At 36.2% G+C, this 12,737-nt stretch overlaps 1 protein-coding gene across 4 annotated transcripts in view; it reads left to right on the top strand.

Annotated features, from left to right (window-relative positions):
• The first annotated feature begins 206 nt into the window (after positions 1-206).
• The window catches only part of LOC132286847 (uncharacterized protein At1g32220, chloroplastic), a 28,342-nt gene continuing 15,811 nt past the window's right edge, over positions 207-12,737 (top strand). For 2 of the 4 annotated variants that reach the window (XM_059789251.1, XM_059789248.1), the window contains exon 1: positions 207-331. In XM_059789251.1, the coding sequence (XP_059645234.1) occupies positions 285-331 (47 nt within the window). In that variant the 5' untranslated portion in view covers positions 207-284. Of the gene's footprint in view, positions 332-8,207; positions 8,373-12,737 lie in introns of those variants that run through there. The other 2 variants (XM_059789247.1, XM_059789250.1) reach the window with 2 other exon arrangements.

Below are 12,737 nucleotides of genomic sequence, written 5' to 3'. Positions count from 1 at the left end.
CTTGAAAAAAAATATCTTGTGAGGTGTGCGGTGCCACGTCATTAGGAAAATGTGAAACACCATAATTTCGGTGTACATTAATGTACCTTAGATTCCTCCAACACGTTTTCCTCGAGTCATAGGCAGAGATTGAGCCACATGTGCATGTGCTTCGAGGACTTGTCACCAGTATTACGTGCCATGCTCTCTCCCCCTCTACAACGTAATGTTGGTCTGCCTAAAGAAGCGAAGCGAAACTTCTCGAACACTGCGTCGGCTCTGGTTTGAAGAAGAAGAAGAAGATCATGTCTCGTTTAATCCATTCATCGCGACGATCTATCTCCGGGATCTAGTAAGTTTGCCCTAATTTCTTCTGTAATACAACCTCGCATTATTAAGTTGTTTGGTCAAGGAGGAAAAAGGAAGGAAAGGAAGGGAAAATTAAAATTAAACCTCTGAATTATGCTTTCAGTTTCCTTGCTTGCATTTTCCACGATTACTTTAAGAAGATTGTTGTGAAGTGATTTCCTACGAAGTCCCTACCTCGGTTTGCTAGAAATTGGTGGACTTTTGTGATTGTATTGTTATTTTCATGTAATATTACTGCATTTTGGTTGATCGAATTTAGTAGCATTGGAAATATTTTTTATTTTCTTTCTGGGTCGGGCAATTTAGGGTTTTGATTTTTCGTTTGTTTGTGAAGAAAACTGCGGAAAGGAAAAGAAAATGGGAGTGTAATCTAACGTTTTATATACTCTTTCATCAGATAAAATGAAAATTTGACTAACACTAGGGCAATACTGGTAATTGGCTTATTTGTGTAGTGGATTTTTGTATACTTGAACCCTAAGTAAAGGATATTTAATTTCTTTGGCTGAGCAAGTAAAGAAAATCCTATACTTATATGGGTTATTTCATTTTCCGCTGTTTTTCACAACCATTTGGTGGTATTTGATGTTGGGTGAAAATCAACAATGGAAATGGCATTGAGAAACTATAAGTACAGTTGCTTTTGTTGTGTTGCTACTTGTTTCCAGAATTGTCAGCACTTATATTTTTATTGCCTTTCTCTTTTGGTGATACTCCTCCAAAAAGTGATGGATAAACCTGCCTCATTCATCTTACGTTAATTTTGGTATTACAATGATGCTACTTTATCATCATGGTGAAAGCTCATCTGTTTTATTGATTTTATTTTTTTAATTGACACGAGTGGAACTTTAGATTCTAAGCATGGCAGCAATAAAATTTGAGTGGATTAAGATAAGTTGAATTTGTGGCCTAACGAACCAATGATATAATCTAGAATTAATATATTGAACAGTAGGGCTTCGGTCCAGTTCTATCATGCATTGGTATTGAAGGACCAACTTTGTAAGGCTTCGGTCCAGTCCTATCATGTATTGGTATTGAAGGACCAACTTTTGCAGCGCATGCTGTTGCAAAAGTACAAACAAGCTGTGAATTGGGAGAGAGAAGATTGAACGCTCTTGACATTTCTACATTAAATAAATGAAATCTGTGGCCGCTTTTAGAACGAACTTGACTCTTGAGTATGACTGTGGATTTAACCAGTTACATCTCTCTCTCTGTCTCTCTCTCAGAGCCAGTTTATATTTTTTATTGGGAAAGAGAAGATTGAACACTCTTGACATTTCGACATTAAATATATTAAATCCGTGGCTGCGTTTAGAGCTAACATGAGTATGACTTTGGATTTAACCAGTTACATCTTCTCTGTCTCTCTTCCAATATTTATTTTTTATTGATAAGCAACAAGATTCAAACTCGTATTGAGACCCTTCCTTTAAGATACAATGCCAAAACTTCACCATTGTGCTATGCAACTTTATCAAGATTTCTTATTTTGTTGGGTTTGTTCATAGCCAAGTTAACCGACTCATGTTTGTCTATTCGCATGCTTAAGGTAGTTTGCCTATTTTAATGAGGGCATTCTTGGAAATCCAAATATTGGCTACAAATATATTATTGAAGAGAGATTATCTCAAAGAACATGTATAGAGAGACATAAAGAGAGTTATCTCAAGAAAAAGTGTTAGAGAATGGGTTCATCTCTTTTTCACTCGGCTTATTCCAACCATTTGTGTGGACCAAATATCCTATTGTCTAATAGGTGCGGTTTTCTTTTAATATTCTCTGTAATACCTCCCTAGACTCCCTACTGGTAGTGAAGTTTCTCTTGTCGTATTTTTTTTTTGTGTATTTTTTTGTGTGTGTGTGTGTACGTAGGCCTGGTGCGTAATTAAGGGAATCTCGTGTATTGCTTTTGGTGGTTCTTTCTTTTTGTTCCCCTCCCCCGCGTTTTTCCTCATTTCTCTTTGTTTCTTTTGCATGAAATCCTTGGGTTTTTCTGGTTCCTAGAATAGGGAAACTAATTTTAGTTTGGAGACTTGATTTTGGCAACAGGATTCACACCTATTGGTAATAGAGTTTGACGATTAGTTACATGGTGTTAGACTAACATTCAATGCAAGCTGTTTTTTATTGTTCTATCATGCATTTCGGAGTCCATGTAGAAATTCCTTGTGAAAAGAGGGAGTCAACAATGACAGAATCCCCAACTTGCTATAGTTCATCTAGCTCATTCTTTTTATCCAAAAAAGTCTACTGGTTAGAAGACACAGGAGTAATTCCTTTCGTCACTGGGCATTATAATCAAAATAAGGACATGTTAAGATCCCATTTTCATTTGTGGGCCATTTTATTTCAATTTTTTTTGTATTAATCATGCTATCTTGATTAATATTGGACGGTTTGGACTTCTAACTTGATAATTATATGACTCTTAGGAAATGTAGGACTTGAGTTGTGTTATGTGGACTGCTGAGAAGCTAATAAATATAGGACAGCTGGTCCAGTGGAGAATTTAACTCGACACCTCTTTTCTTATCAAAATTTCTTTCCATATTTTCTTCTATTATTTACAAGATGCCATCTGTATATATAAACTTGCATGGGACGATAGCTGTTAAGTATATCAATAGAGGAACCACTAGTAAAATTTATCAAAGATTTAGCTTCAGCCATGGAGCCATTAACAAATAATCACAATCGTTAAAAATTAATTTAGCAGTTAGTTCACAGACACAGGTGGCAATAACAGTTGCCTCAATTATAAGAGTTGTGGCAAACAAGCAACCTGCAGGCGGCATAGGCAACAATAACATTGACAGCAATTACAGATATGCAGTAAGCGTTAAACCCACAGGCACTTGTGGTGGCCTAATAACATAACGTTCCCCTTTCTTTTCTCTTAGTAGGACTTCTGTTTTCATACCATGTCTTATAAACAACTGAGGGAAGGATGACCAGATCTATGATCGCACATCAAAGCTGATATTAAAGAATTTAAATATGCAATTTGTATAAGGAGACGACCTTCCCATGGCAGACGATAGTCCTCTATCTTCGTGCCCACTGCCTATCGCTCTCTCTTTGTTAGATTGACAGGAAAATGAGGCACTAGTAGTACAGAGTCGAACGAAATGCTAGAGATAGTTTGAACAGTTTCTTATCCTGTACCAGGTAAGAAGAGGACTGACCATCATTTGTGATTATAAGGACAGGAGATTAATAGTTACGCAATTGATAGGAATGAAGATAGGTCACTCGTCATGTGCTTTGAAGTTCCCGAATCACAAATTCATGGTCACGACTTGGAGAAGAAATGAGCAGAAACATCAGCTGTGTTGGTTAGTGTGGCGGAGACAGTAATCAAGTTTCTGACCTTTGCGCAAGCTTGTCAAACTCATCCTTGGATAGGGTACCTTCAAGAGATGGAAGGCATAGCAGCGTCAATTGGAGTAACACTATTTAGCTGACCCAGCTGCATTGGACCACCGCTTAACCTTGGCAGGCTTTCCTAAAAGCCTCTCAGAAGTCATAAAAGCAGTCATCAAATCACCGTATATGCCAATGCAACAACAAAAGCACAAATGGCTGTAGCATGAGTGAAGGGATAAAGCACCAGCTAGGAGAGGGTCCCTCAATGGTTCAACCATATCCAACTGTACCACCTTGTGGGTTCCACATCTTCATCATCTTCCACCTATTAATGTATAGCTAAATGCTCTTTTTTTCTTTTTCTTTTTCTCTTCTTCTCTCTCTCTCTCTCTCTTCTTCATAATTATTTAATTATTATTATTATTATTTTCAGACTCTGTAAATAGGCAAACACTGATAATGGTTGAATATTGTGTTCAAAATTTTTAGAAAATAAACGCAAGTAATTTTTTTTGGGACAAATTTGGTGAGGTATGTTAGGTTGGCAACTTTCGTAATAAAAAATATAAAGTAATGCTTTTAAAACGTCCCTCTCAGTAAAAGAATCACGAACTCTCTTATTTTTTTAACTTAGATATATTAAATAATGACTTTTTTCATTAGAAGGACCTCTTAGGATTATTACTCAAAAATTTATAATTTGAAAAAAATGTCTTGTCACCATTATCAAATTTATGGTTACTTACCAAGAAGTTGCTTCATACAAGCCAAGTCTAAAAGCTTGAGACGAATTCATAGAAATTTCTGCAATGTGGCTATATTATTTTAAAAGCACTTTAAAACAGAGTTCAATACTTTAGAGAAAGTAAAGTTTGGATTGGCTTAACTTGTCATTTATCCCCCAAAAAAAAAAAGATTTAGATTGGCTTAATGGTAACTATTTTGATTTTATGAGAACTTGTGTTTAGAATGATTTGTGGTGAGTTTAGAGTTTTTAAAGTAATGAGTTTGAAATCGAAGGATCGAAAGGGGCGAGTCTCACCACTCGGCTGTTTTGAGTTTGGACCACAAATAACTATCAAGAAAGTTTTGAAATTCCCTTAATAGTGACATAAGAACTGAATTTTCAAGCATTTGATAGCTGGTTCTCAACTGTCTACAAAGTTCAGAACATGGTTTAAAATTTTGAAAATCGGCTCCTAATATGTCCAAAAGTCCAAAACAGATTTTAGTTTTTTAAAATCGATTTCTAGCCCCTAGCAATCTAAGAGCATCTCCAATGGGTTCTCTAGAGTTACGCTTTCCGAATTTGTCACATCAGCATTTTTCAATAATTACGTTGCATTTTCCGTAACCACGTCAGAATTTAAAAAATAAAACAAAACAGAGACCGGCCCGCATGGCAGGCCCGCGGCTTGCTAAGAGGGTCGCGGATTTCAGCGACCCATTGGATGGGACCCATTTTTTGGATATGTTATTGGAACAGTCTAATAGCGAAAAACGCCCAGAATCTATATTCTGAACCGTTGAAGTTGCTCTAAAAAGTCCAGAAATGGCTCTCAGTTTTTAAAAATTGGCTTTCAGAATCACAAAATATTGAGAATTTGTTGTTAATTTTTCAAAACATGTTATAAAAACGAAGTGATATTAGCATAAAACCATCAAAATGGTCATATTCCATAATCCTGATTGTCTCAAACCTAACGGGGGGTCAAGCATCTATAGTTTTGATTTTTTTTTTTTTTTTTTTTTGCTATTGTGGTCCTATATCATGTTTAACTTCTGAAATATTATACAGCTTGCTCTTTGATGGAACACACATCAAAGTTCTTGCAAACTATGTTTTAAAATCATTAAAAATGGCACTAATGAGACTTCATGCCTTAAAATCGTCTTTGGACCACCTAGGCTAGACTTTGGTGATACATTCATCATCAGCATTTTCAATGTCCTAGGCTAGACTTTGCTGCAGTCATACATTCATCACCATTTTCATCGTCCGACTTTAATGAAATTGCAAGTTATTATATAAAACTCCATATAGAAGGTTTTATGAAGGTTTGAACTTTCTGACTGTAGGAAAATGGGAGTTATAAAAAAGTCTGTGGTGTGGATATGACCAGGCGCTGCCTATGTGGACCAAAATATAGACCATGTCAAATAAAAAGCCAACAAAAAGGCCATGTAAGCAAAATCCAAAGATTCAGCACTAATATTTGAAAAAACAATTGTATGATAAGATCGAATACAGAAAATCTCGAAAGAGCATTTCATTGAAGTTCTCAAACCTTGAAGAACATTATTTGAGTCTTGAAATTTTGATCGAGCAACATTCCTCAAGTCCAAAATCTCGGGCAACATTCTTGGAGGTCAAAAATATTGAGCTGCAATTCTCGAGTCCCAAAAATCTGAAGCGACATTCCCGAAGTCTTGAAACCTACAATCATAAACCTCGAGTGACACTTTTCGAATTCCAAATCCCGAGTGACATGTACTCTTCGAATTCCAATTCCCGAGCGGCAATTCTCGAGTTTCAAACTTTGACCGACGTCCCTCAAAGTCCAAAACCTTGAGCGAGTGATGTTTCTCGAGTCTTGGATCTCAATGAACATCTTCAATTCCGTGTTTTAAGTAACATATCTCATGTATGCATATCAAAGTTTCGAAGTTCATCGTGTTGATCTCGCAAAGATACTGTTGTCAAGTGGATGTAGGTGGACCCTTCAGCTATTTGGAATACCTAGAAGAAGATTTTGGCTAGAGATTGAGAAGCTAGAACATGACTCGTTTTGTGGGCCCGACCAAGGAATGGTGCAACACGTGTTAGACAGATATCTTTGACATCATAATTAATGACACCACCGTTGAACTGCGTTAGCACATTGACGCAGTGCAGTTTGGTAGACTTGACATCTTAAGTGGCAAAAGTGAAAATAGATCCATAATAACCTATTGGTTTAGATGCTAATTATTATTTAACTGAACCTTGAACCATTGAATAAATGCGGACAAGTTAGCAGAATTGAAGGTAGAACTCGGGTAATTGAAAAACCAAAGCGATCTTAGCCTAGTTATTCTCTGCTCATTGAGACAAACATTTTTTACCTTTACCATTATTTTCTCTGGTTAATCTATATCTTCTTATTCGGACATTACCTAGTGACTTAGTTAAGCGTTCATTTTCCTGAACGGGTGTGTTTGAGTCTCTCCTCTCCTTAGTTTGGCAAAAAAAAAAAAAACAAACAAAAAATTCTACTTCTTCTCCATCTATAAGAATCTCTTTTTATACCCTTCATTTGTTACCTATTTTATTATTAGCAGGAACCCACTAGGCACTAGCCACAAAGTCCATTAGGGAATGTGAACGAATGTTTAGCATTCAGCTTTAAAAAACACTACACTGAACTAACTTCAATAATAATAAAAGCTTCTGCTTGTTCTTGGGACATTAGTAATGATGTGAAAAACAAAAATCCACAAGGACATATTAGAAGAGTACCAGCTAAGCAAAATACACTACACAAGGGAACTGTTGGACATGAAAATGTGCGAACCAGTGCAATTTCTGATTCTTCTTTTTTTTTTTTAATGGTAATTTTGTTTTTCCTGAGTGTTGTTTTGCTTTCCTCTCAATTTTTTTTACGGGCTGGTTGCGTCTATAAATTTTTTTTGTAATGTTGTCGGTCCAGCAGTTGGAAGTAAATTTTTTTTTTTTCAAAAGTTAATGTATACGACTTGCAACGGTGGCCCATGAGATTACAAGAAATCAGCCCAACAGAGCCCCGACCCAAAAGGGTAAAAAAATTCCTGCAATTCATATTAGGGATTGATCATATTTTCATAATTACATTGCCATTAGTCGGCAAGATATCGTTTAAGTATCTTTTTCTTTAAATTTCAAAATTATTTTTAATGTATTTTGTGCCAAATTACCCTAATTATCATCGAAATCTTAGTTCTTGCTTGGTTTGTAATTGTGAGAATAATTTTTTGAGCAGAAAACTAAAAATAGAAAACTATACAAAAAAACGCGCTTTGTTCAATTTTCTGAAAATTCAGTTATAAAAATGTATGTTTTTAGATTATTGTCTTTTATTATTTTTTTAAAAATTATTTTCTATTCTCTACAACAATTTAGTGTAAAATTCATTTTTCAAAAGAAAATTGGCGGCAATGAATGAATTAAAAAAAAAAAGAAAAAAAATTTGACCATAATTGTTTGGTGGATTGTTTGTTTAAAAATATGATCAATTTTTACTTATTTTTTTAAAAAGGTCAATGGTCAAAATCGATACAAAATCATGAAATTTAACTTGAAAAAAAAATATCTTTTGATGTGTGCGGTGCCACGTCATTAGAAAAATGTGAAACACCATAATTTCGGTGTACATTAATGTACCTTAGATTCCTCCAACACTTTTTCCTCGAGTCATAGGCAGAGATTGAGCCACATGTGCATGTGTTTGGAGGACTTGTCACCAGTATTCCGTGCCATGCTCTCCCCCCGCTATAACGTAATGTTGGTCTGCCTAAAGAAGCGAAGCGAGACTTCTCGAACACTGCGTGGGCTCTGGTTTGAAGAAGAAGAAGAAGAAGAAGATCATGGCTCGTTTAATCCATTCATCGCGACGATCTATCTCCGGGATCTAGTAAGTTTGCCCTAATTTCTTCTGTAATACAACCTCGCACTATTATGTTCTTTGGTAAAGGAGAAAAAGGAAGGAAAAGAACGGAAAATTTGGGAAATTAAATCTCTGAATTATGCTTTCAGTTTCCTTGCATGCATTTTCCATGATTACTTTAAGAAGATTGTTGTGAAGTGATTTCCTACGAAGTCCCTACCTCAGTTGGCTTAGAAATTGGTGGACTTTTGTGATTGCATTGTTATTTTCATGTAATATTACTGCATTTTGGTTGATCGAATTTAGTAGCATTGGAAATATTTTTTATTTTCTTTCTGTGTCGGGCAATTTAGGGTTTTGATTTGCCGTTTGTTTGTGAAGAAAACTGCGGAAAGGAAAATAAAATGGGAATGTAATCTACCGTTTTATATACTCTTTCATCTGATAAAATGAAATCATTGACTAAAACTATGGCAATACTGGTAATTGGCTTATTTGTGTAGTGGATTTTTGTATACTTGAACCCTAAGTAAAGGATATTTCCTTTTCTTGGCTGAGAAAGTAAAGAAAATCCTATACTTATATGGGTTATTTTATTTTCCGCTGTTTTTCACAACCATTTGGTGGTATTTGATGTTGGGTGAAAATCAACACTGGAAATGGCATTGAGAAACTATAAGTACAGTTTGTGGTGAAACTCCACCAGAACTTTTGTTGTGTTGCTACTTGTTTCCAGAATTGTCAACACTTATATAGTTATTGCCTTTCTCTTTTGGTGATACTCCTCCAAAAAGTGATGGATAAACCTGCCTCATTTATCTTACGTTAATTTTGGTATTACAATGATGCTACTTTATCATCATGGTGAAAGCTCATCTGCTTTATTGATTTTTTTTTCATTGACACGAGTGGAACTTTAGATTCTAAGCATGGCAGCAATAAAATTTGAGTGGATTAAGATAACTTGAATTTGTGGCCTAATGAACCAATGATATACTCTAGAATTAATATATTGAACAGGAGGGCTTCGGTCCAGTCCTATCATGTATTGGTATTGAAGGACCAACTTTTGCAGCGCATGCTGTTGCAAAAGGACAAACAAGCTGTGAATTGGGAAAGAGAAGATTGAACACTCTTGACATTTCTACATTAAATAAATGAAATCTGTGGCCGCTTTTAGAACGAACTTGACTCTTGAGTATGACTGTGGATTTAACCAGTTACATCTCTCTCTCTCTCTCTCTCTCCCTCTCTCTCTCACAGAGCCAATTTATATTTTTTATTGGGAAAGAGAAGATTGAACACTCTTGACATTTCGACATTAAATATATCAAATCCGTGGCTGCTTTTAGAACTAACATGAGTATGACTTTGGATTTAACCAGTTACATCTTCTCTGTCTCTCTTCCAGTATTTATTTTTTATTGATAAGCAACAAGATTCAAACTCGTATCGAGACCCTTACTTTAAGATACAATGCCAAAACTTCACCATTGTGCTATGCAATTTTATCAAGATTTCTTATTTTGTTGGGTTTCTTCATAGCCAAATTCACCGACTCATGTTTGTCTATTCACATGTTTAAGGTAGGTTGCCTATTTTAATGAGGGCATTCTTGGAAATCCAAATATTGGCTACAAATATATTATTGAAGAGAGATTATCTCAAAGGCCATGTCTAGAGAGACATAAAGAGAGTTATCTCAAGAAAAAGTGTTAGAGAATGGGTTCATCTCTTGGTCACTTGGGGTTATTCCAACCATTTGTGTGGACCAAATATCCTATTGTGTAATAGGTGCGGTTTTCTTTTAATATTCTCTGTAACCTCCCTACTGGTAGTGAAGTTTCTCTTGTCGTTTTTTTTTCTCCCTACTGTCTCTCTTCCAATATTTATTTTTTATTGATAAGCAACAAGATTCAAACTTGTATCGAGACCCTTCCTTTAAGATACAATGCCAAAACTCCACCATTGTGCTATGCAACTTTATCAAGATTTCTTATTTTGTTGGGTTTCTTCATAGCCAAATTCACTGACTCATGTTTGTCTATTCGCATGGTTAAGGTAGGTTGCCTATTTTAATGAGGGCATTCTTGGAAACCCAAATATTGGCTACAATACATTATTGAAGAGAGATTATCTCAAAGAATATGTCTAGAGAGACATAAAGAGAGTTATCTCAAGAGAAAGTGTTAGAGAATGGGTTCATCTCTTTTTCACTCGGGTTATTCCAACCATTTGTGTGGACCAAATATCCTATTGTGTAATAGGTGCGGTTTTCTTTTAATATTCTCTGTAATACCTCCCTACTGGTAGTGAAGTTTCTCTTGTCATATGTTTTTGCGCGCGCGTGTGTACGTAGGCCTGGTGCGTAATTAAGGGAATCTCGTGTATTGCCTTTGGTGGTTCCTTCTTTTTGTCCCTTCCCTTCTGTTTTTCCACATTTCTCTTTGTTTCTTTTGTATGAAATCCTTGGGTTTTTCTGGTTCCTAGAATAGGGAAACTAATTTTAGTTTGGAGACTTGATTTTGGCAACAGGATTCACACCTATTGGTAATAGAGTTTGACGATTAGTTACATGGTGTTAGACCAACATTCAATGCAAGCTGTTTTTTATTGTTCTATCATGCATTTCGGAGTCCATGTAGAAATTCCTTGTGAAAAGAGGGAGTCAACAATGACAGAATCCCCAACTTGCTATAGTTCATCTAGCTCATTCTTTTTATCCAAAAAAGTCTACTGGTTAGAAGACACAGGAGTAATTCCTTTCGTCACTGGGCATTATAATCAAAATAAGGACATGTTAAGATCCCATTTTCATTTGTGGGCCATTTAATTTCAATTTTTTTTTGTATTAATCATGCTAGCTTGATAAATATTGGATGGTTTGGACTTCTAACTTGATAATTATATGACTCTTAGGAAATGTAGGACTTGAGTTGTGTTATGTGGACTGCTGAGAAGCTAATAAATATAGGACAGCTGGTCCAGTGGAGAATTTAACTTGACACCTCTTTTCTTATCAAATTTTCTTTCCATATTTTCTTCTATTATTTACAAGATGCCATCTGTATATATAAATTTGCATGGGATGATAGCTGTTAAGTATTTCAATAGAGGAACCACTAGTAAAATTTATCAAAGATTTACCTTCAGCCATGGAGCCATTAACAAATAATCACAACCGTTAAAAATTAATTTAGTAGTTAGTTCACAGACACAGGTGGCAATAACAGTTGCCTCAATTATAAGAGTTGTGGCAAACAAGCAGCCTGCAGGCGGCATAGGCAACAATAACATTGACAGCAATTACAGATATGCAGTAAGCGTTAAACCCACAGGCACTAGGGGTGACCTAATAACATGACGTTCCCCTTTCTTTTCTCTTAGTAGGACTTCTGTTTTCATACCATGGCTTATAAACAACTGAGGGAAGGATGACCAGATCTATGATGGCACATGAAAGCTGATATTAAATGGCACATCAAAGCTGATATTAAAGAATTTAAATATGCAGTTTGTATGAGGAGACGATCTTCCCATGGCAGATGATAGTCCTCTATCTTCGTGCCCACTTCTTATCACTCTCTCTTTGTTAGATTGACAGGAAAATGAGGCACTAGTAGTACAGAGTTGAACGAAATGCTAGAGATAGTTTGAACAGTTTCTTATCCTGTACCAGGTAAGAAGAGGACTTAGCATCATTTATGATTATAAGGACAGGAGATTAATAGTTATGCAATTGATAGGAATGAAGATAGGTCACTCGTCATGTGCTTTGAAGTTCCCGAATCACAAATTCATGGTCACGACTTGGAGAAGAAATGAGCAGAGACATCAGCTATGTTGGTTAGAGTGGCGGAGACAGTAATCAAGTTTCTGACCTTTGCACAAGCTTGTCAAACTCATCCTTGGATAGGGTACCTTCAAGAGATGGAAGGCATAGAGCGTCAATTGGAGTAACACTATTTAGCTGACCCAGTTGCAGTGGACCACTGCTTAACCATGGCAGGCTTTCCTAACTTTTGAAACCTTTCATCCAAATGCTGATAGTTCTCTCAGAAGTCATAAAAGCAGTCATCAAATCACCGTCCGCTTCTTGCTCCTCTGCCTCCTCTTCCACCGCCATGGCCTCAACCATAGCCACTACTTGGAGAAGAAATGAGCAGAGACATCAGCTATGTTGGTTAGAGTGGCGGAGACAGTAATCAAGTTTCTGACCTTTGCACAAGCTTGTCAAACTCATCCTTGGATAGGGTACCTTCAAGAGATGGAAGGCATAGAGCGTCAATTGGAGTAACACTATTTAGCTGACCCAGCTGCAGTGGACCACTGCTTAACCATGGCAGGCTTTCCTAACTTTTGGAACCTTTCATCCAAATGCTGATAGTTCTC

This window comes from Cornus florida, unplaced genomic scaffold (genome assembly GCF_030987335.1).
Source record: "Cornus florida cultivar Cherokee Brave unplaced genomic scaffold, ASM3098733v1 CherokeeBrave_3.0.0_Hap2_Chr11, whole genome shotgun sequence".
NCBI classification, from domain to species: Eukaryota; Viridiplantae; Streptophyta; class Magnoliopsida; order Cornales; family Cornaceae; genus Cornus; species Cornus florida.
This window is presented reverse-complemented; position numbering and strand designations above follow the sequence as displayed.